Source organism: Pleurodeles waltl, chromosome 1_2 (assembly GCF_031143425.1).
Source record: "Pleurodeles waltl isolate 20211129_DDA chromosome 1_2, aPleWal1.hap1.20221129, whole genome shotgun sequence".
Lineage (NCBI taxonomy): Eukaryota > Metazoa > Chordata > Amphibia > Caudata > Salamandridae > Pleurodeles > Pleurodeles waltl.
In genome coordinates this window covers 656,081,149-656,105,398 of record NC_090437.1, presented here as the reverse complement: position 1 = coordinate 656,105,398, position 24,250 = coordinate 656,081,149, and the positions used below count along the sequence as shown (strand labels likewise).

At 43.0% G+C, this 24,250-nt stretch overlaps 1 protein-coding gene across 3 annotated transcripts in view; it reads left to right on the top strand.

Annotated features, from left to right (window-relative positions):
• The window catches only part of ZNF330 (zinc finger protein 330), a 195,550-nt gene that overhangs the window by 16,726 nt on the left and 154,574 nt on the right, over window positions 1–24,250 (top strand). For all 3 annotated transcript variants that reach the window (XM_069242576.1, XM_069242578.1, XM_069242579.1), the window contains exons 2-4: window positions 21,852–21,981; window positions 23,524–23,543; window positions 23,808–23,878. In XM_069242576.1, coding sequence (XP_069098677.1) covers window positions 21,862–21,981; window positions 23,524–23,543; window positions 23,808–23,878 — 211 coding nt within the window. In that variant the 5' untranslated portion in view covers window positions 21,852–21,861. The remainder of the gene's footprint in view (window positions 1–21,851; window positions 21,982–23,523; window positions 23,544–23,807; window positions 23,879–24,250) is intronic.

Genomic DNA, 24,250 nt, shown 5'->3' with positions numbered 1-24,250 from the left:
CTTTCCTTTTCTCTTGGTAGGCTGGGCCATTTTTCCAGACTCCAGCTCTACTTTTTCACCCTGTGCCTTGCATTGTGCTCTTGTTTTTACACACACCAGTTCAGGGATACCCAGCATGGCTGCATGGGTTTTTAGTTCTACCTCAGCCCATGCTGAGGACTCCAGGTCATTTCCAAGCAGACAGTCTACTGGGATGTTTGAGGAGACCACCACCTGTTTCAGGCCATTGACCCCTCCCCATTCTAAAGTTACCATTGCCATGGGATGTGCTTTAGTTTGATTGTCAGCATTGGTGACTGTATAAGTTTTTCCAGTCAGGTATTGGCCAGGGGAAACCAGTTTCTCTGTCACCATGGTGACACTGGCACCTGTATCCCTCAGGCCCTCTACACTTGTCCCATTAATAAAGAGCTGCTGCCTGTATTTTTGCATGTTAGGCGGCCAGGCAGCTAGTGTGGCTAAATCCACCCCACCCTCAGAGACTAGAGTAGCTTCAGTGTGGACCCTGATTTGCTCTGGGCACACTGTTGATCCCACTTGGAGACTAGCCATTCCAGTGTTACCTGGATTGGAGTTTGGAGTGGGACTTTTCTTGGGACAGGCCTTGTCTCCAGTTTGGTGTCCAGACTGACTACAGTTTCGACACCAGGCCTTTTTGGGATCAAAGTTTTTACCCTTGTACCCAGGATTGTTTTGTGAAGAGGCTCTGGGCCCACCCTCCTGTGCAGGTTTTTGGGGGCCTTTAGAAGACTCTTGACTATTTTTATTTTTGGCTGTCTCACCACCTTTCCCCTGGGGAGGTTTTGTGACCCCTTTCTTTTGGTCACCCCCTGTGGAAGTTTTGGACACCCTAGTCTTGACCCAATGGTCCGCCTTCTTTCCCAATTCTTGGGGAGAAATTGGTCCTAGGTCTACCAGATGCTGATGCAGTTTATCATTGAAACAATTACTTAACAGGTGTTCTTTCACAAATAAATTGTACAGCCCATCATAATTACTTACACCACTGCCTTGAATCCAACCATCTAGTGTTTTTACTGAGTAGTCTACAAAGTCAACCCAGGTCTGGCTCGAGGATTTTTGAGCCCCCCTGAATCTAATCCTATACTCCTCAGTGGAGAATCCAAAGCCCTCAATCAGGGTACCCTTCATGAGGTCATAAGATTCTGCATCTTGTCCAGAGAGTGTGAGGAGTCTATCCCTACACTTTCCTGTGAACATTTCCCAAAGGAGAGCACCCCAGTGAGATCTGTTCACTTTTCTGGTTACACAAGCCCTCTCAAAAGCTGTGAACCATTTGGTGATGTCATCACCATCTTCATATTTAGTTACAATCCCTTTAGGGATTTTCAACATGTCAGGAGAATCTCTGACCCTATTTATGTTGCTGCCACCATTGATGGGTCCTAGGCCCATCTCTTGTCTTTCCCTCTCTATGGCTAGGATCTGTCTTTCCAAAGCCAATCTTTTGGCCATCCTGGCTAACTGGATGTCCTCTTCACTGGAGTTATCCTCAGTGATTTCAGAGGTGTTGGTCTCTCCTGTGAGGGAACCAGCATCTCTGACTATTATTTTTGGAGTCAGGGTTTGAGAGACCCTGTTCTCCCTAGATAGGACTGGTAGGGGGGAATTTTCCTCCAAGTCACTATCCTCTTCCTCTCAGTTGCCACCCTCAGAGGGGTTGGCCTTTTCAAACTCTGCCAAAAGCTCCTGGAGCTGTATTTTGGTAGGTTTGGGGCCCATTGTTATTTTCTTTATTTTACAGAGTGACCTTAGCTCCCTCATCTTAAGATGGAGGTAAGGTGTGGTGTCGAGTTCCACCACAGTCACATCTGTGCTAGACATTTTGCTTCTAAAAGTTGGAATACTTTTTAAGAATCTACAACTGGTTCTAGAATCTAATTCAAACTTTTACAAACTTTTAAACTCTAAAAGAAATGCTAAACAGGATCTAACACAAGGCCCTAGCAGGTCTTTTAAGAATTTAGAAAACTTTTCAAATTGCAAAAATCAATTTCTAATGACAATTTTGGAATTTGTCGTGTGATCAGGTATTGGCTGAGTAGTCCAGCAAATGCAAAGTCTTGTACCCCACCGCTGATCCACCAATGTAGGAAGTTGGCTCTGTATGTGCTATTTCAAAGTAAGGAATAGCATGCACAGAGTCCAAGGGTTCCCCTTAGAGGTAAAATAGTGGTAAAAATAGATAATACTAATGCTCTATTTTGTGGTAGTGTGGTCGAGCAGTAGGCTTATCCAAGGAGTAGTGTTAAGCATTTGTTGTACATACACATGGACAATAAATGAGGTACACACACTCGGAGACAAATCCAGCCAATAGGTTTTGTTATAGAAAAATATATTTTCTTAGTTTATTTTAAGAACCACAGGTTCAAATTTAACATGTAATATCTTGTTTGAAAGGTATTGCAGGTAAGTACATTAGGAACTTTGAATCATTTCAATTGCATGTATACTTTTCAAGTTATTCACAAATAGCTACTTTAAAAGTGGACACTTAGTGCAATTTTCACAGTTCCTGGGGGAGGTAAGTTTTTGTTAGTTTTACCAGGTAAGTAAGGCACTTACAGGGTTCAGTTCTTGGTCCAAGGTAGCCCACCGTTGGGGGTTCAGAGCAACCCCAAAGTCACCACACCAGCAGCTCAGGGCCGGTCAGGTGCAGAGTTCAAAGTGGTGCCCAAAACGCATAGGCTAGAATGGAGAGAAGGGGGTGCCCCGGTTCCAGTCTGCCAGCAGGTAAGTACCCGCGTCTTCGGAGGGCAGACCAGGGGGGTTTTGTAGGGCACCGGGGGGGACACAAGCCCACACAGAAATTTCACCCTCAGCAGCGCGGGGGCGGCCGGGTGCAGTGTAGAAACAAGCGTCGGGTTTTCAATGTTAGTCTATGAGAGATCAAGGGATCTCTTCAGCGCTGCAGGCAGGCAAGGGGGGGCTTCCTCGGGGAAACCTCCACTTGGGCAAGGGAGAGGGACTCCTGGGGGTCACTTCTGCAGTGAAAGTCCGGTCCTTCAGGTCCTGGGGGCTGCGGGTGCAGGGTTTTTTCCAGGCGTCGGGACTTAGGTTTCAGAGAGTCGCGGTCAGGGGAAGCCTCGGGATTCCCTCTGCAGGCGGCGCTGTGGGGGCTCAGGGGGGACAGGTTTTGGTACTCACAGTCGTAGAGTAGTCCGGGGGTCCTCCCTGAGGTGTTGGTTCTCCACCAGCCGAGTCGGGGTCGCCGGGTGCAGTGTTGCAAGTCTCACGCTTCTTGCGGGGAGATTGCAGGGTCTTTAAAGCTGCTCCTTGAAACAAAGTTGCAGTCTTTTTGGAGCAGGTCCGCTGTCCTCGGGAGTTTCTTGTCTTTTTCGAAGCAGGGCAGTCCTCAGAGGATTCAGAGGTCGCTGGTCCCTTGGAAGGCGTCGCTGGAGCAGAGTTCTTTGGAAGGCAGGAGACAGGCCGGTGAGTTTCTGGAGCCAAGGCAGTTGTCGTCTTCTGGTCTTCCTCTGCAGGGGTTTTCAGCTAGGCAGTCCTTCTTCTTGTAGTTTGCAGGAATCTAATTTTCTAGGGTTCAGGGTAGCCCTTAAATACTAAATTTAAGGGCGTGTTTAGGTCTGGGGGGTTAGTAGCCAATGGCTACTAGCCCTGAGGGTGGGTACACCCTCTTTGTGCCTCCTCCCAAGGGGAGGGGGTCACAATCCTAACCCTATTGGGGGAATCCTCCATCTGCAAGATGGAGGATTTCTAGAAGTTAGAGTCACTTCAGCTCAGGACACCTTAGGGGCTGTCCTGACTGGCCAGTGACTCCTCCTTGTTGCTTTCTTTGTTCCCTCCAGCCTTGCCGCCAAAAGTGGGGGCCGTGGCCGGAGGGGGCGGGCAACTCCACTAAGCTGGAGTGCCCTGCTGGGCTGTGACAAAGGGGTGAGCCTTTGAGGCTCACCGCCAGGTGTCACAGCTCCTGCCCGGGGGAGGTGTTAGCATCTCCACCCAGTGCAGGCTTTGTTACTGGCCTCAGAGTGACAAAGGCACTCTCCCCATGGGGCCAGCAACATGTCTCTGGTGTGGCAGGCTGCTGGAACTAGTCAGCCTACACAGACAGTCGGTTAAGTTTCAGGGGGCACCTCTAAGGTGCCCTCTGGGGTGTATTTTGCAATAAAATGTACACTGGCATCAGTGTGCATTTATTGTGCTGAGAAGTTTGATACCAAACTTCCCAGTTTTCAGTGTAGCCACTATGGTGCTGTGGAGTTCGTGTAAAACAGACTCCCAGACCACATACTCTTATGGCTACCCTGCACTTACAATGTCTAAGGTTTTGCTTAGACACTGTAGGGGTACAGTGCTCATGCACTGGTACCCTCACCTATGGTATAGTGCACCCTGCCTTAGGGCTGTAAGGCCTGCTAGAGGGGTGTCTTACCTATACTGCATAGGCAGTGAGAGGCTGGCATGGCACCCTGAGGGGAGTGCCATGTCGACTTACTCGTTTTGTCCTCACTAGCACACACAAGCTGGCAAGCAGTGTGTCTGTGCTGAGTGAGAGGTCTCCAGGGTGGCATAAGACATGCTGCAGCCCTTAGAGACCTTCCTTGGCATCAGGGCCCTTGGTACTATAAGTACCAGTTACAAGGGACTTATCTGGATGCCAGGGTCTGCCAATTGTGGATACAAAAGTACAGGTTAGGGAAAGAACACTGGTGCTGGGGCCTGGTTAGCAGGCCTCAGCACACTTTCAATCGTAAACATAGCATCAGCAAAGGCAAAAAGTCAGGGGGCAACCATGCCAAGGAGGCATTTCCTTACAGAAGGTCTCACACAAGCCTTGGCAACTGCAAATCACACTGTGCACAGGGGTACTGTCTTGCGTGGGGAGGTAAGCTCTTACCTCCACCAAAGTTGGACGGCTGGACCCTAGGACTGTCGGGACAACTTCAGTCCACCACCTGTGTTGGATCTACGCATTTTGTCAGGAGAGGGGACCCACGTCACCGGTCGTCGCTGCAGAGGGGTGCCTGCTGAAGCAGGGAAGGGACTCCTTCACTTGAAGGGAGATTGCTTTGTTCTTCTGGTGCAGGCTGAAGACGGGCAGTCCTCAGAGGATGCACGACCTGGAAACAGTTGTAGTTGCTGGCAGGAGCGTAAGATACCATGTTGCAGAAGTCATCTTTGCTTTTTTGTTGCAGTTTGTAGAGTTCCTGGAGGATCCAGATGCAGTTTTGTCGGTAGAAGGTGAAAGGATCTAGAGGATTCTTGCTGAAGTCTTGCAATCTGAATCTGAGGAAACACCCAGAGGAGAGACCCTAAATAGCCCTGAAAGGGGGATTGGTCAGCTACACAACTAAATGCCTATTGGGGGAGGGCTCTGACATCACCTGCTGGCACTGGCCACTCAGATGCTCCCAGAGTGCCCCACCACCTCAAAATCCAAGATGGCAAAACCCAGGGACACACTGTAGGAGCTCTGGGCACCACCCCTGGGGTGGTGATGGGCAGGGGAGTGGTCACTCCCCTTTCCTTTGTCCAGTTTCGCGCCAGAGCAGGGACTGGGGGTCCCTGAACTGGTGTAGACTGGATTATGCAAGAAGGGCACCATCTGTGTCCTTCAAAGTATTTCCGGAGACTCTGGGAGGCTACCTCTCCCATGCCTGTTACACCTATTTCCAAAGGGAGAGGATGTAACACCCCTCTCCCAAAGGAAATGCTTTGTTCTGCCCTCCTGGGTTTGAGCTACTCAAGCAACAGGAGGGCAGAAGCCTGTCTGTGAGGTGGCAGCAGCTGGGGCTGCATGGAAAACCTCAAAAGGCTGCTATTGTAGTGCTGGGGGTCCACTGTGGAGCCCCCAGAGTGCATGGAGTTTTACAATCAATACTAGAATCAGTATTGGGGTACAATTCCCAGATGTTAGACACCTTACACAGCCATATTCAGAGTTACCATTGTGAAGCTGGACGTAGGTATTGACCTATGTCCAGTGCACACGTAAAATGGTGTCCCCGCACTCATGAAGTCCGGGAAAATTGTCCTGTATGACGTGGGGCCACCTCTGCTAGTGCAGGGGTGCCCTCACACACAGGTACTTTGTATCCAGCCTTCAGGGTTGGAAGGCCTGACATATAGGTGACTTATAAGTGACCTGGTGCAGTGTAAATGGCTGTGAAATGGTGCATGCACCATTTCACACAGGCTGCAATGGCAGTCCTGTAGAAGCCTTTGCATGGGCTCCCTATGGGTGGCAAAAGTAATGCTGCAGCCCATAGGGATCCCCTGGAACCCCAATTCCCCTGGGTTCCTAAGTACCATATACTAGGGACTTCTAAAGGGGCACCAGTATGCCAATTTGGGATGAAATACTGTGTTACCAGTATGTAGTGATAAATTTGAGAGGAGAGAGAGCATAAGCACTGGGGTCCTGGTTAGCAGGATCCCAGTGACACAGTCAAACACACTGACATCAGGCAGAAATTGGGGGTAACATGCCAAAAAGAGGGTACTTTCCTACAGCTCAATACCTTTTCTGTGTGATCTTTGTCGTAGCTTCCTGACAAACGACACATAGACTTCTTTAGTGAAGCTTTATTTTTCATTCACACACTTCACACCAGATGTAGCTGCGCTTTGCCTCCGCATGCGCCAACCGCCGACTCTGCACTTCGACTAAAGCACATGTGGCACACACTAGCAGTTAGCTTGGGCCACGGCAAGCTCTCTAGGAGAGCACTTTGTTCTTCAGGTCACTTATCCCTTATCTCGTGACCAGTAGTGGTGTCTCCCCCAGCTTGGGTACCTGCCAATAACTATGCCGCACACGGAGCTGTAAATCACATGTCTTTATTCCTTTGCGTGTAGCTGTGAACTCCAATATTTTAAACCAAACTTTCAATGCCTTCTATTCAAGCGATTACATCACACAGCTACAGCATCTGTGGAGAGCCAGACAGGCTCCATTCTAAATCATGCAAGACACTACAGTAGGGTTTGTGACTGGAGCAGCAAGAATAGTACACTAGTAGGACTGTCTGAACTAGTCTAAAGAGCAAGAACCGTTGATAAGGTTGATATAATTGGTGGTGTTATCAGTTTTTTCATGTCTGCCCCTGGAGGGTTAAAGTTGCCTGGTATCGTTATCTGTCAATTACTGCAGTGTTTGATGGTTTTCACTGTAACCTTAACACACCCTCTTTCTTAGAATATTGCATGATATTCTGTACTAATGCTGAATTATTTTGTATATGGGCTAGGGCACCTAACAAGTAGGTTTTATTCACTATGCCTCTGCTAGTCTGGTCTGTCTAGCACATGCTGTAATTAGTCTACATTTACGATCTAGGGGCTCAAATACTAAATGTGAATTGTAAACGTACTGTTTGGGTTCTCTTGTTTTATTTAACACACATCCTTGCAGTTGCCTGTATTGGTGGTCAATGTTTTGTTTTTGATAGAATTGCTTGAGCCTTTCTGATGAACTAAATGAAATGCAGTGGTCTTGAGGTGTCTCGCCTAAGGCTATGAAAATGATTTAACACCCTCAAGAAGATGGCCAGACAGGCTGTGTCATATAAATCACACAGTAGCCTTTGGAGAAATCCCTTTTTCGAACATTAAATTAGCATTTAACATTCTTGTTAAACAGAAAAAGCATTGAGCCATAGCCGTAACCACACATATAGATGTACAACCCAAATGAGAGTTTAGATCTGTAGGTTTTGATCTTAGGTTTTTGAGAGGTGATCGAAGATTTGGGGGGGAGGGGGAGAGAGGTGGAGTCAGGAGACTGGTGATGTGGAAGTTAAGGTTTATTCGGAGGAGGTGATACCAGTAGTTCGTTGCAGTCTGAAGTAGCCATAGAAATCTATTCAGTGTTCTCTTGCACCTTCTGCTTTGGTGAAGAGACCTGGAACGAAATAGAACTACACCAAAACCTCTTTCAAAATGTAATCCCTTCCTTCTCGCAGTGGCCTCCTGCCCAAATGCTCAAGAGGCCAGTATGGTTTGGGAGAAATCACATCTTCAGTTTTGCCTACTTGGTTCTCCCTCTGGTATTTCGAGAACAAAAGAAGGCACAGTAAGTAGTCTGGCTTTTGAGGGGAATGTAGGGAAACTGTATTAATTTGTGACATGGGCGGTAGTGCTGTGTGCACAGAGGACCTATCCCAAATGTTCCATGATGCGTTTGTTGCCCCCTTAGCTTTGCAATCACCCGTCCATACATGTGCCACTACCATGGCAGCTTCTGCTCCCAGTGCAATGTTTCCAATCTCTTGGTGGGCTTCAAGCACAACAACCAAACTGCAAACATCGCTTCCGGAAACAGTGGTCTACAGACTGAAGATTAGGTAACTGTCTTGTGTTTTTTTTTTTTCTTTTTCTTCAGAGGGTGAGGACAGCCAGCTTTGCCTCATACCACCCCACCTACTTTTCCTAGTTCAGAAAAGGTTAATTGATAACAGAACAAAATTCCATATTGGCCGCAGAAACCCTATTCTATGTGGCACAGAGAAAGAGAATGACAGTAAAACCAGAAACTAATATGAAATCCTGTTATCCATGTTCTAGTGCCATGTCAACCAGATCAGGGCAGCAGACTCACACAAATTCAAAGTGATGGTTTACAAGGTGGTACCACATGTACTGAATTGCCTGTTGACAGTCTCCTGGGGTAACAACTTCCGGACGATGTGCATTGATGGTTCTTGATGGATGGTCTTCTGTGACTAGAAGACACATATACCCTTCTTAGGCTTCCATTTGGACCAGAAAGGATTGGGGAAAATCAGTTGTCACTAACCTGGGATAATGACAAATAACCTGTTGAAGATCTTGAAACACCCTCCAATTCCTAATGTATAGCTGGCCCTTTAAGGGACCTTTTTATGGACCAGAAGCCTAGGAGCAGGCGCCTGGTTAGAAATCTTTGAAGTGAAGCACTGAAGATTGTCTACCAGCCCCCCAGAGGCATACATATTATTTATGGGGGCGGAGGAAGCCCCTTTTTTATGGTGAACTGTAACTTAGAGCATTGAGATTGGATGACATTGGTTTCTACCCTGTTTACCAAGTTTTGAGTTCTTTGCACATTTTTGTTTGGGTTGATTTGCCAAAAAGATGTAACAGACCTCAGGTAGGTGGCATGAGTTATCTACAAATGTAGGGCTGTCAATCATTGTGCCATCCAGGTAAAAACCTGCACATTCCCAAAGCCCATTGAGTCTTTTTTTCCCCTAAATGTTGGCAACGCTAATGGATGTTTCGCAGAAAGAAGGGTCTAAATTTGAATTGGTATGACATCTCAGTTGTGGAGATTGCGGTCGTCCTTCGGTGATCACAATGGAGGGTTTTTTGCCAATACCCCTTCCTTGCTTCTAGCTAGGGTTGAAAGAAGTTTGGCTTTTCCTAACTTTTCAAATAGCTCGTACACAATTGTTGTTGAGTATTTAATTCCATGATGGCGTTGAGGCTGCGAAAAATCAAACTACCAAGGGCTTAGTAGAAGAGCACTGAGAGCTGCCTCTGGTGGGTTTGTCACAGTGCTCTAGAACATCCTATGCTGTTGCTGACAGACCTGGCACCTCAGTTTGTTCATTTTTTCATACCTTATGTAAGTAATGCGATGAAGTGATACAACCATTTAACTTAACTAGTCAGTCTTTGCCTCTAATGGTTTCATGTCTGTATTTTTTGTTAAATATACTGGTACAGAAGTCACCTAACTCTTGGGATGAGTCAGTGTTTTGGGGCAGGAATCCAAAATATTGAGGAACGCTGTGCCGTAATTGACCCATTCATGGGGAAAAATGTCCACATCCCAGTTATTCTTACTGGTATTTTTGTACCTGTTATATTGCCCCTAATACGTTTGAGCTGACTGTTAGTTCCAGATCCTTTTTTTGCCCATTCTTCTCTAAGTCACAGTCTGACTCCTGAATCGGTGCGTTAGCAGTATCTTTGAGCTTTTCCAGTGAGTTTCCAGACTGGCTGCCAGGCTCCTCTCCACCACATGTTGTCTCATGACTTGCAACTTAGAGCACATTATGTGAAATGGGGAAGGGTTTTCCTGAGGCTCTAAGTTTGTATTCTCTGAGTCCGAGTGTATTCCCTACCTGAATTGCCCCATGAGCTTTTGAATTCTATGCATTCTACTCCCTCATCTATCCCCTTATCCCAGGGCATGTGATGACCTTTTCCTGAATGTGAGCTATCTTCCTGTGAGATGAATGTATTTTCCCCAGTCTCCTCTGTAGCTTTAACAACGATTTCTAACCAACAGAAATCAAGCTGCCACCATCAAGCTTTACAGTGTTTAGCTGTGTAGTTATAGTTCTTGTTTCTCCCTATGTTCTTCTGCACAGAAGTTTTATTTGATGTATTAGTCTGCACTGTATGCACATGTTTCTGTAGCCAGTGGTGTGACAAAACCTTAGAGCCTCCCCCTGCAAGAAATGGTGAGGGCCCCTGTGGAATGGGCATACTCCACATACAAGCACACTGAACTCCGAATTGTGTTAATACTTTTTGTTATAATATTATTGTTTTTATTAACAAAAGTGAACTTTAGGGACTGAGTGTGTGTTTCTTTCACTGACGCTTAAATAAGGGAGCAGGTTTGTAAGGGATGTGTAGGTACAAATTAAATCAAGCCACCAAAAGGTAAAGATTAAGCTCTGTACCTATATTTCAGCAGAGCGAGTTACTCTACCCTAAATTCATGTATCTTGCATTCTATGAAACGGGCAGCTCCCTTCCCATTTTAAGGCTTTATTCTGAGTACCTGGATGTCGCACCTGGTAATTCTGGCAATTTCACATCCTGGAGTAACTAATATGAGCATTACCCGTAATTCTGGGCGGCAGAGTTATTTGGTACTAAAAGTTGAACAGTAGGCTGCCTGCAGTACATCATAGATGGTGGTCTATCCACCACAAATTCCTCCGTCAGTGCATCTGGAAGGTCTGTCTTAGATGGGTTTCCTGATGCAGACCCTTGTTGGGGTCTTCCTTGCAAGATAGAGAAAATGACCATTGGCTTCCATGTAGAGAGAAATAAACTCTTTGTGTAGGCCACTGTTTTTTGGTTTCTATTGAAGTTACTGGCAAGGGAGGGCTCGTATAACATTGATGACATACCTATTCTTTACTGAGTGGGAAGGATGGGGTTAAATAGAAGCAATTGTGTATGACTGCTCTAGAGCTGCCAATCTTCTCCTGTTTCGAGAGGGATGGGAGGAACGTCCAGACAGCTTATGATTGTGATGACCGGGGGAAGAATTACACCACATCATTTAATCTTTTGCATTTTTTTTATTGTTCTGCTTTAACTTCACTATATATATATATATTTTTTTTAAATCTGGACAGGAGAGAGAACAATCGTATTCTGAGTAAATATCACTGGCAGTACACATCTGTTCTCGCTAACTTCATCAGCAGTATGTAAATAGATGTTTAGAGGAAAGCCTCTTAAAATGAAGCTATGCAGGTTATGGTGGCATGGCAATCTACTGAGTGGGCATTTAATAGTGATATTTTAAAAAATATAATAATTGAACATCTCCAGAAGTCTGCCCTTTATGGCAATTCTTTTATTTATCCTGCAGTAGCTCATCAAAGTGATAACTTGAGGTAGATACCAGCCCAAGAAAGAGAAAACGAGAAAGTATAAACACTGAAAGCACACCATCCACTAGAGGAATTAAAGCATAGTTAACCCATAATGTTTCCTGTTTTTTCTTTTTTTTTCTTTTCTTTTGCTGTGTGATGACTAGAACTAGGAGGGAATATGGGAACCCTGCTAGGTTGGGTTCCCAACACTATGCCTGTCTTCCTTCTTCTGTCAGGCACAGGGCAGGGTATTTTGGGACGAGCTCAGTGGGTGAAAGATTTCTTCAGAATGATGAGCTAAGGATCCATGGAGGAAAGAAGATATTCACTTTGTGACTGAATTTAGGATTGGTGCAATGAATATAGTTAAGTCGCATAACGCATTTAACACATAAAAGCCTATCTGAGTGGCTGATGTAAGCTGCACTGTGCTAGGAGTGTGGGGGGTGAGGCTGTCCTTTCTTCAGCAGGACTGAGACTTTCGCCTCTGTTGTTGACTGGGTCACCGCTCCGAGAAGGCTTGCATGTCTCCTTCCGGCCCTGGAGCCTTGCAGGGTCAGAGTTTTTAATTAGCTTGATAATTTACTCTGTTGATATGGGTTCCTCTAGTCCTTCTTTCAGATTGAGAGGCAACCTGTCCAAATGTGGCCTTTGCATATATTGGAGCAGTGTGCTTCCTGTCAAATGGCTTCCCCAGGAAGAGAGTGTTTTGGAAGGCCACATGCTTTTCCTGCTTCCCCCATGACCACATCTCCTTCTTTCTTTTTTTTTATCCCCAGCATTTTGGATTGGGTTTGTTTTTTCTGCAGTCAAGATCAAACGTTCTCCTGCCTTGTCCTCTGGAGTGTTTATATTGTGCCTTTTCTTGGGAAAATTCTGCTTGTTAAGCTCAAGTAGTCTTAGTTGTCCCCTCTTGGTCCAAGCTGTGTCTTTGCCTTTTGATGAAGCATTTTCTTGTGTTGCCTTTTTAATACAAACATCTTTCGATAAAGGGTAGCAATGGTAACACAAAATGCACATCCCACAAGTGTCCAGCAGTATGGGGTAGAACAAACTTATTTTGGAATGTCTACCGATGGTGCCATGTGTTCGGCTACCTTGCTACCCAAAGGCAGACATATGTATTCACAAATACATGATAAATATGAACAATACAACCACAGCACTCCGTTAGCAACAAACAATCCTAGTCATGTGTGTCTCAGACCAGTCTGCATTGTGCTTCAAAATCTTCTTTTTATTGCGAAATGTCAATCTGTTTCTTATTCCAATATAATTCTTCGTGTTCAACTTATGTTTCATCACAAATGACTTTATCAAGGCTGTAAAGTACAAAGATGAACATATGTACATAGACATGAAGTTATCAACCTTGTATCATGTTATTACCACCATGGTGGAATGCCTCCGCTAAGTGCAACTGTATATTATTTTGAGGCAGAATTAGTGCAATGTTTACACCACGTGCATGTGTTAATATCATCATAATATTTTTAGCTCGCATAAAGACAAATAGGAAACACCCTTGGTGCCAGCTGAAGCAAAAGAATTGTGACAACAACCAAAGTAAAAAGAATACCTTAATGTACCTAACACCCGTGATATGATGCAGAGAAAAGGTGTTGATCTAAATCACTAACCGGCATATTTTCAAAATACCTATTGTCAAATCCAAAGTGTCACTCCGCTATGCGCAATATATGGGTAAAATCAGTAATTTCCTCGAAAAACGAGCCCAACCATTTAATTGTAATATCTTATCATCAGAGAAACAGTGTAGTGTATCCAGAGTTTTGATGCAGTGGCCATTATAAGCCCAGTAACCTGTCAGTAAAAATATAAATATTACTAACTACCCTTTTCCGTACACACACGAGTCATTATGTGAATTTGTGTGACTCAGCCTAACATTCAGCTGATTGTATGTCACCGTTCACGTAAAATGCACCCATAGTAATGTGCACTGCGAGTCAGTCAGAAAGCCAAACATAATGCTCACATAACCATGTCGTACATTGTTAGTACAAAACATTGATGACGTAGTTCTATTCAATAGTAATGCGCAGTATTACTAAAGTAGCAGTACATTGCCTTTCGAAACGTCATGTCTTAACAGTTTGCTACTCAAGTTTCACCGCATTTCTTGGGAACCATTTCGGGCCAGGTTCCCGGTACGTGTTTAAATAGACTGGTATATTCGCAAGGGAAAGAGGACAACCAATCTAATCTGAAATGGCGGCGATCTTAGAGTGGGGGACTTACACCTTACTGGCACAGAAATATCGTAAATCTGCCCCCAACCGAGTACAGGCAATTTGCATAGTGAGTGTACTGCAGTTTCTTTTTAATCTAGTTAGGAACCATTCAGACCAAGTCCCTGAAAAAGGATTGAGAGAACAATATACAGGAAGAGGAAGAGGAAGAAATGGGATTAGTAATTGCATTTCAATTGTGGCCATTATTAGATAAGAAAATAGTATAAAGCATGCTAACGAACTACATGTAGCCAGCCCAACCAGGTGAGTACCATCGAAAGTGTGCAGCAGGCAGTATCTCAGTGTTATGTTATTAGTCAAATATGATGTAATACGTGCCGATGAAATCCCAAGAGCACTGAATAGCATGTATATATTGATTTAGAAAACTTCACATATGTTTTAAATAGTATACATCAAGACCTGGGGGGGAGGGGAAAAAGGTTACATTGGCATGATGATACAAACATGGCTTAGGAGAGAGGTACCTTTTTGTATGTTCCCATTAGCGTCTATTATTATTTTGAAATAACGACGTAGACATAATCCACTGTCACTACAAAGTTCATCTCTCTAGAACATAAGGTTTCAAATTTAACTCAAGAAATCTTTGTATATTCATATAGGTTAGAAAAATCTTCATTTATACATTCCATCATTCCAGAAATATGTGTAAGTTCTTGTCCACATTTAGCCCTTGGTCCACAGCCTGTAATTTGGTGATCCATCTAGCTTCCTGTTTCCTAAATTCCCTATTTCGGTCACCAGCTCTAGGATGGCCTGAAATTTGTGTGATTCCATGGAATCCAATTTTAAGGACCTCCGAATTCTTGTGCATCATGTTGTAATGAACAGGTATGGGATAATTATGATTGTTATTACGAACAACTCTTACATGTTCCTGGATCCGTTCCTTAAGTAGACGGATGGTGCTACCAACATATATTTTACTACATAGACAGATAATACAATAAACAGTGAACCTAGTGTTACAATTGATTAATTGTTTTACATGATAGACCTCTTTAGCATTGTAAGAAAATGTTAATGTTTTGTTCAGTGTGAACCGACAGGAGATACATCCTCCACATTTGTAGAAATTCTTGGGTCTCATGGGCAACCATATGTCAAGTTTCTCCTGTGCTGTTGGAACAATATAGCTAGGACACAGTCTCTCTCTCAAGGTAGTCCCCCTGCTATTTACCATTGAGGGTCCTTTATTGAGTACCTGACCGAGGTTGGCATCCATTTATAACAAGTGCCAGTGTCGTTTGAGAATGCAATATACTAATATACTTGCTGAACTATATCTAGTGATCATAGACAATCTCACATCTGTGGGCTTGGTGCCCCTTTTATGAATTGGTAAGGTCTTGCGTTCTTTAGACATAATTCACCTCTTGGCTCTGGAAAGCACGCTCTTAGAGTACCCTCTATTCCAAAATTGTTGTTTCAAAAGGTCCAGCGCCTGATGAAAAAACTTATTGTCACTACAGTTACGTCTGGTTCTGGACATTTCCCCATACGCCATTGCATCGATGTGTGCACTCTGTGCATGTAAAATAGAGTTACAATCTATGGGTTTCCTGTACATTTTTGAGCGTATCTTGTTCCCCACAACATATAGAGTCACATCCAATAACTCAATCTTGTACACTCCCACTTGATGTGTAAAACAAAGATTGTAGGAATTGTTATTTAGATGGTTTATTAGGATCTCCAGATCCGTACTAGTGACTAGTATATCATCAATATATCGCCCCCAGTAAAGACTACGTTGTGAAATGGCTGGTAGACAGTCCGTCCATAAATGTTGTCTCTCAAAGTGACCCATATAAAGGTGAAAATTTTGCCCCATCGCCACACCTTGTGCTTGCCTGTACCAGTCAGAATTATGTAAGAATACACTATTTTCTAAAACTAGGTGTGCAAGAGCAATCAGCATTTTTGTGTGCTCATATAAGGTTTCATCCCTAACAACGATTGTATGTGTCAGAACCTCCAGACCTTTCTCCAGAGTTATTGAAGTGTACAGTAGGTTAACATCAAAACTAACAAATTTACAACCATCTGTCCACTCAACAGATTCTAGATGACATAACAGATCCCTGGTGTCCTGAATGAAGTTGTGTACCATAGGTTGCTGGAATGAATCAATGTATTCCAAGATGTGTTCTGTCGGTGATCCAATCCCAGAAATGGGTGTACCCCGGAGAAATCTGCTGGGCTTGTGCACCTTATGAAGTATGTAAATACACGGAGCACGAGGTGTAGTGTTAAGCATGTATTATTATTCGAGATCCGAAATAAGGCAACGATCTTTCCAATGTATAAGTCTACCCCCCCACCACAAGTGTAACTTCTACGAGTGGATTACCCGTAAAATGCACATATGCTTCCCCATCTCCAAGTTGTCTATCAATTTCTGTCATATAATCTGACTTGTTCATCCCAACCACATTGCCTCCTTTAGAGAAGCGCACAATCACTATGTCCTGGTTCTGGGTTTAACATATTCAACGCTATTCTTTCCCTCGGACTAAGATTATCTGTGTATCCTTTCCTGTGACCTTTATATTTATCCTCCAAATGGTATAAGCCTATAGTGATTACTTTATAAAAGACATCTATATGATTATCAGGAGTAAGAGTGGAAGTAAATAGTGATTTGCGTTTGAGCCCACTATCCATCTCCAAATTAGACTGGATATCAAGATGTTCCATGATATTCAATATACTGGGTGCGTCTGCCTGTTCCAATAAGAGAACCTTTTGTATGTCCTGTTTATCTTTGATAGTTCTATTGCACTTGGGAATCAAACCCCTGATCCTGTCTGTAAAGTCTGGTTTATTCATGAAGTGTTTCTGTAACGTTTAGCAATGAACAAATTTAAAAAGATCAATATGTATGTCTGTGTAGTCGGGTCTGGAAGTAGGACAAAAACCCAGGCCTTTACTTAGTACATTTATTTCATTTTTAGACATGGTAACATTAGGAAGATTAATGACTTGTACAGCATCTGCATTGTTCATAGATTCCATATGGGTGACAGTGTTTGCAATCCTGCACTTATGTTCTCTGGGTTCGTGAAACCGATTGTGTGGTCATTTTAATTTCTGAAGATAACCCTTTGAGGGTGTCAGTAACATTGTTAATCCCCCCACCCTCCAACTCAATTACTAAAGCGTGTCCAATATTGTAGTTGGGTGCCTTCAGCTATGTTTTTATATGAGAAGAATTCCTTTATTTGTCACTGAATTGCCTCCTTGACTACTTGATCTTTCAGTAAGTAGTTATTAAAGTACCATATTGGAGGGATGGGCTATCTCTGCTTTTCCCTACTCCATTCCAGACCACTGGTACATGATCTGGCAGGGTTAGGACACCATGATCTACTCGGTCTATGTCTTTCATCAGTTCTCGGCCAGGTAGCCACATATCTAAACTTGTGTATGTTTTGTGTCTGGAAGAATAGCACAGTTGTCTATTCCAGTGGTTCCCAACCTTTCGACCGCGGTGGACCCCCACTTCATTATTACTGGATCCCGGGGACTCTCACTGAATCATTATTGGAATCTGGAGATCCCCAACTGAGTCATTATTGGAAGCCAGGGACCCTGGCGTAAACATTGTTTATGATTTGAACAGCAAAACAATACACCAAAAATTCAGGAACAAGCATTCATCAAACACACACACACAAATGATAACACATGTTGTTTAATTTGCAAACCAATATAAACAAAAAAATTTTTTTTTTAATTTTCGTAGGAAAGTTGGAGCTTTTCTAAATTTCATTGAAGCCACACATGGTCCATGCTAAATTCTGTTTGATGCACTGCTTTCACAAATCAATCTGAGGATACTAATTTAATTTTTAGCATCCAAATTGAAACTCCTTAGCATTTTTCAGTTGTACATTTATCTACTTTATTTATATACACTTTATTAATCCGTTAATATTATTAAATTTTTTAGCAGTCGCGGACCCCCTGAGGAGGCTTTGCGGACCCCCAGGGGAGCCCGGACCACAGGTTGGGAACCACTGGTCTATTCCACCTGGCCAGATCCTTTGCCAGGCATCTACCTTTCCAGTTTCTGCCAACCTTATGCTTCCCCCCCTTTCTGATACAACAAATGTGCTTCTCCCTCTCTGAAGGAAACATTCCAAGACCATGTTCCGATCACCCTAATTGCCAGGTGTCCATTTGCTACCCCAGGTATGTTTTGTAGTATGTGCTGTAAATAGTGCTCCTGGCTCTGATTTTACTGTTACACGGCATAGGGTCTCTTCCTTTGAGCACTCCAATGTCTAATATCTGTCCTCTTTGTCTTTAGTTGTTTACTTCCATCAGAATAAATTCCATGTGTTGGCCCACTAGGATTTCCACACTTTTCATTTTAATTTTAGCTGAGGAAAAGTACTGCTGGGGGAATGCCCTGAGACCTCAGGCATCTTTTTCTGTCAAATGAGTGTATTGTAAAAAAATAAAAAATGAATGCCCTCTCCCCTTGCTGTCTTTTTAATGCCTGCAAGATCCTGACCCTCTAACATTGAAAGGTAGAGATTGAGATTATATTTGTCTAACGTGTCATTATGCAGTGGGTGTCCTAGTCAAATGTATTAGTCAATGCTGGTCTGAAATGTAGTTATCTATTTTGGACATGGCCCTGTACCAAAACGCCAGTCTCCCCTGTTCCCTTCGCCTGTCTGCCAAAGAAAAATTAACTTTACAATCCCAATGCCGTGTCTTTTTTTCTTGACCTTGCTTGTAGGGTGCTTGCGCTCCCAGCTAGATCTGTAGTGTATTTCACCTTCCTGGAACTGTGTAGTGTGTGGTCGTTCAACACTAACTTCCCACCAGGAAGAATCCAAATCTCCTTTCCCCTTTGGTTTTTCGCCACACTTTCCTTTTGTCATTTTCCATCATTGCCTTCTAAGGCATCCTGATTCTCTGTGCAACTCTCAAGGAGAATTCTCTGTTTGTGGTCTCTTATCTGCTGTTCCTAGGATTTTCTTTGTATCAGTCAGTGCTATGTTTCGCCAGTCGTAGACTATCTTGAGAAGGTGTTTTCATCTAGAGGTGATTTTGATTTTTTCCCCACTCTGTAGAATACTTTTCGTTTTGAAATATGACTATGAAAAGGTTTAGGAATTGAAGCACGAAGGGCAATTTGTTGCATGTCCTTGATGCTCACAATATCCATTCTTTTAGTTGAAAACGGTGTACCCTTGCCAAAATGTCTGGTAGCTAGATAAAAGTAGCTGCTTCACAAATCCATCAATGTCTCTACCTTCCACTCCAGTTGGCACCCCTGTGATTCTTATGTTATTGTTTCTTGCCATACCTACAAGATTTTCTAACTTTTCTTGTAGGGATAATTTTATTTCAGTTTTCGCTTCTTAAAATTCTACCTCCTCTTCTCCACCATCACTACTTTACTTCATATACAAAGCGCTCTCTTCACTGGATCATTTAGGGCTTTCTTAATGTGTTGCATTTCTTGCCTATTTTTCTCAGCACGGATACAAAATCATCCCTCAATCCCTGGAAAAGATCCTCCAAAATTGTTTCATGATTGTTTGCTTCTTTGTTGCCCAGTTTCTGAGTCTTGATTTGCTTTGCTTATGAATGGGCTGAGTATTCGCTTTTCATGTTCGAGCCCTAGGGAGAATCTCTTTGATCGTTTAATTTCTTTTATTCCCAGAAGTGGTCATTGTTTTGGATCTTCATTCTTACTTTACAGTTAAAATGGCAAATCTGATCATCCCTCTCTTCCCTGCCCCGCTTCTTTTATATTTAAGATTTTAGCATTGCTCTGTTATAGTGGTCATCCTCATTGATAGTGCCTCACTGGTCTTAGTTAGTGTCTTCTGTAGTTCTGTCTTACTCTGGAACCCTTGATGTTTCGTTAGCATTTCGGCTGACTAGTATATTTTGATAAATTGAGGTGGTTCTGTAAGATTCTAAGCTCCTGTTCTCCCTAAAGATATGTTTATGTGCTTGTATCCCTAGGATTGCGTGCTCAATGCGGAGGACCTTTCTTCAGCCCATGGGCTTGACTTGAGTGATGTTGGCCACTTTCATGCTAAGTCTGTTTGCAAGGCCTAGCTTTTCTTCTGGACTTCACCTTTCCTGTGTCCACCACTACGTTTGTCCTCATGAGTTGTGTGTTCTTCCCTCTGTTGATGGCTTGGGGCAGTCCTTTTTGGTTGATTGTTCTATGTGAAACATACTGCCTGCTTTGTCAGAGAACAAATACTCTTAAGAGCCCCTTGCACTATTTGAAGGGCTAGGGATGTCTCTCGGGCCCACTGGCCTAGCCTTTAGTGTGTTTGCTCACCCCAGACTGCCCTCGTGCCATTGTGCGACTGCTTTTAAGGTGTGGCTGGTAGGGTTGAGCAGTCTCTACCTTGACCCCCCTCCCCCTCAAATGACAAAGCCCACAGTGGAAACAATGAATTCCCTGGTCTCCTTATCTTCTCAGTGATGCACTGTCTGTGCCCCCCTTCAAAGTGCCCGTCTCTTCTACTCTAGTTCTCTGTGGGTGGCCTGGTCCAGGGTCAGTCCTCTACTCCCATCCCTTGTGGTTTTTCTTTGTGCTTGAAAGCATTGGACTGTCCTCCTGACTTGATATGTCTGGGGGCCTCCCCTTCTTCTTCATTCTGTTGGGTGCTGGTTTCTCCATTGAGCTGAAGCCTTCTCTTGTTGCTCCCATGTGCCCTCAGCCACCACTTTTTGCGTGTTTGGAGTGCAGCTGGTCATCGTCCTAGTGGGAAGTCTCCAGTGCAGGCTCGCGTGCATCTGTGTTGTGATGCCCACTCAGCCATCTTGACTTTTATCGCCTACATCTTAAGTTATCTCATGCCAGCCTTTATTATGTCCACTGCCTTCTGCACCTCATCCGGGACTCTTCAGTCTTTTGGGCCCCCTCGCTGCCAGTTGAGTAAGAGCGTAACTATTTTCTCTTGGATTGCTGTGGATTCTGGGTCAGGCTTGGTTAGAAGCGCAGGTTTGTGTCTTAATTCTCTGCCATCTCTGACACACAACCCAAAGAATCCAAAGAACTTTAAAGAAAAAAAACATGGACTTAGTCAGTAGGACTGGCTTTGGCAAGCTTGTGTGGTGATTCATTTTTTTAGTTATTTTTTATTGCAAGCATATGTGGCAAAAATGAAAAGGAACAAATAAATGCTGTCACTTTGACCTGAACGTCTTATGCCTGCAATAGATTTTGTAAATACTTTCTCTGATGCAGTTGTTTTTACTGAGATTAAAGAAGCACACTTTGACCAGCTTTGCAACTAAAGAGAAAGTACGTGCATTTAGGTAACTATTAACTCTCTGCTCAATTTGTAGAGAGCTAGTGGGTAAAGTGGGCTAATTTATTGCCACATGCGGTATACTGTGGTGGCTGGTGGAAAATGGAGACCTTTTAGCAGACCAATTGTGAAGCCCACTGACCTGACCACATAGCTATATTTCTTTTTTTGGGGGCGGGGGGGCGGTGGAGTAGCTTGGTAAGACAGCTAAAGCTGTTTCAATGTCCAGACCTAAAAAGCAAGAGTAATATTGGTGGAAGCAAGATTATAGGGGTTCGCCAACTCTTTTTTTCTTCAATGATCAATCAAACCTAGAGGGAAGTGGGTGGGGCGAAATACCAACAGTCCCCTGAAATTATACAAGCTGAAGTAACAACATCAAAATGAGGCATACCTGTGTTTTTAACATAGAAAATAACACATCTAGCCAGTTTCTACCTACTGTTTGCTGCCATTCAGATCACTAAATACTCTATTGCATTGCTGAACCGCTCTGTAGTGAATTTAATTTGCTTGACATATAACCTCTCTGTATGTATATGTTCTTGGATCCACCTAGCCTGATTGGAGCCAAAATTAGTTGATGGGCATTGGTACTGATCCTCTTTTACCCCACCAATTTAAAACTGTAGTTGTATTTTGGTTACAAAATGATTTTTCTACTATTCTTTGATTTTTGGCAGCTTGTAAAAAATGCCTAAAAAGAAGACTGGTGCTCGTAAAAAGGCAGAAAGCCGCAAAGAACGTGAAAAGCAGATCAGGGCAGCAAGAAGCAATATAGATTTAGGTAAACAGCCTTGCAATGCATCAATGGTAAGTAAAAGCTTTATAGTCTATTGTACATTTTTCTTTTGTCTAACACTCGATGAGTAGTGGTTTATGTTGGATAAAATTACATTTTTTTGCAGTTCATGCTTTTTGAAATCATAAAGTCACATTTTGTCTAGAGCCATACTATAAAAGTGTGGCCACCCACTCCTACTGTAATACTTAGAAACCTTGCTTGTGCAGTTTTGTTTCAGAAGACATATTGTGGGCTTACCTAGAACACAGAGGGGCTTGCATCCCATCCATTGCTTACTATTATTTGACTTTACTGTGTTATTTGCTATTTTTTTCCATTGAAAGTTTTAAAAATTGCAGCTGAATTTGCACCAAATAAAGCACAAGGCTGCAGTTTGCCACCTGTCAATACAGAGGGTTTTCTCAGAAGACATGTAGTGTATTAGCAAATGCATTGTTTAACTATAAAACTGTTGACCTTTCATATGCGCTCACAAGTCCTATCATGTGTTCAAGCTACTTGAGAGCGCATTAAGAAAGATTCAATTTGTTGAAAGTCAGTATAGTACTGGTATAATTAGAATTCTGAAGAGAATAGGGCCTGCTTTAATAGTCTGACAGTTAGCGAGTATTATTGTTCACTTTGTACTAGTTTATCGTCCATCCGTTCAGTTGTAGGTGATGAACAAAAAAGTTTTATGATTGCAGCGTTTCCTGAAAAATGTATATTGAGAATCCTGTATAATTTCCCTCCATTTGGCTGACATTCCCTGCCCACTTTTGCAATGCCTATGCTTCTGCTTTTTCTGCATTATTAAAGTTTTCCCTGCCTATCCTTTCCGATCACACGGTTCAGTATGGAATCAGCATTTTGCACAGGACTCTGATGTCCTTGATCATCTCACTGTGCCCACCTTCGTATTTGTTGCCACACCAACCCACCAGTGTACCTTACCAATCCCACATGCCTTTCTCTCTTTGAGCAACTGACCTGTCTCCCTCCCAGGCCTCCCTGTATCCATAGGCTTTTTCTTGCAATAGCTCTTTAACATTTTTTCTTTATCCTCGCACCTGCTTTCCCCTTCCTAGAGTTTGTTGAGAAATAAATGTATCTAGGGAAGGGAAATACTGGTAAATCCCTTCCAGGCATAGTCAGACTTTAACACCACCTGTCGATTTACAACCCTGCACTTTACCAGCAACATCAATCCTGGCCTGTCCACCACGAGTACACTTCATTGTTAAGTGTTCAGTGTAAAAAAAACAAAACAAATTCAGAATAATTTGCTCTATAGATCATCACTATTGAGCTTGTTACCATTGTTTGTTTTGTTCTCAAATTATTAGAGATCTGTCTTGAGAGTTGCTAAAAACATACTCTACTGAAAAGGAATCCTTGTCATTATTGGTTCTGTGTTTGATAAGTCTTTGTCCCTTGTATATGAGAAATTCACTTTTGTTATCTTCAGCAAATACTGTATAGGTGCACTCCCATTAACAAATAGTTTTCTGATGCATTGTGTATATTTCCTATTTCCTTAATTTAATGATGAACATTTTTGTAATTTTCAGGAATGTGACAAATGCCAAAGGTAATTCCTTTTAATTTTCTTTTCTTTTTTTTTATTTTTTATTCAAGTGCCCCTGCTTTCACCTATCGTTTGTGGTGTTTTAGAGTTTGTGATTTATCTTTTAAATTTTACAAACTAGTAGTAGTATTTTATTAACTATTGCGTCTTGTGTTTTTACCTTTAAAAGCTGCATGATTTGTGGTAGTTTATTATTGCCTTAATTTGACACACTTTTGCTTTGAATGAATGATTTAGAGTTCTTTGTCTGTGTTTCATTATGTCTAGGCGACAGAGAAATAGAGCCTTCTGCTACTTTTGTAGCTCTGTGCAAAAGTTACCAATGTGTGCGCAGTGTGGTAAGTTACATTTTTTCAGTAATTTTTCACGTCTGTCATACTCCTAATTCAAGAGCTGGTTGTTTGCATTTACCCGCTTTTTAATGTAACTGCACCTCCGAGTCTTCCACAACATCCTTAGCTCAGTGTTGATTAGAAATTGTTCTGTCAAACAGGGATTATCTGTTTCTAATCATTCTTTCCTTGTTGGAAAAACAGACTTTCTGTTGATTGTGATCATCTCCTGGATTTCAAAATATTCTTACTTAATTTGGGTGCTTCTTCAAATATATTTTATAAGTTTTAAGACAAAACAAATTCACATCATACAAGGAAAGACATTAAAACCAACAACTGTAGCAATATGGAAGCAAGAATTCACAACCCTTTCAA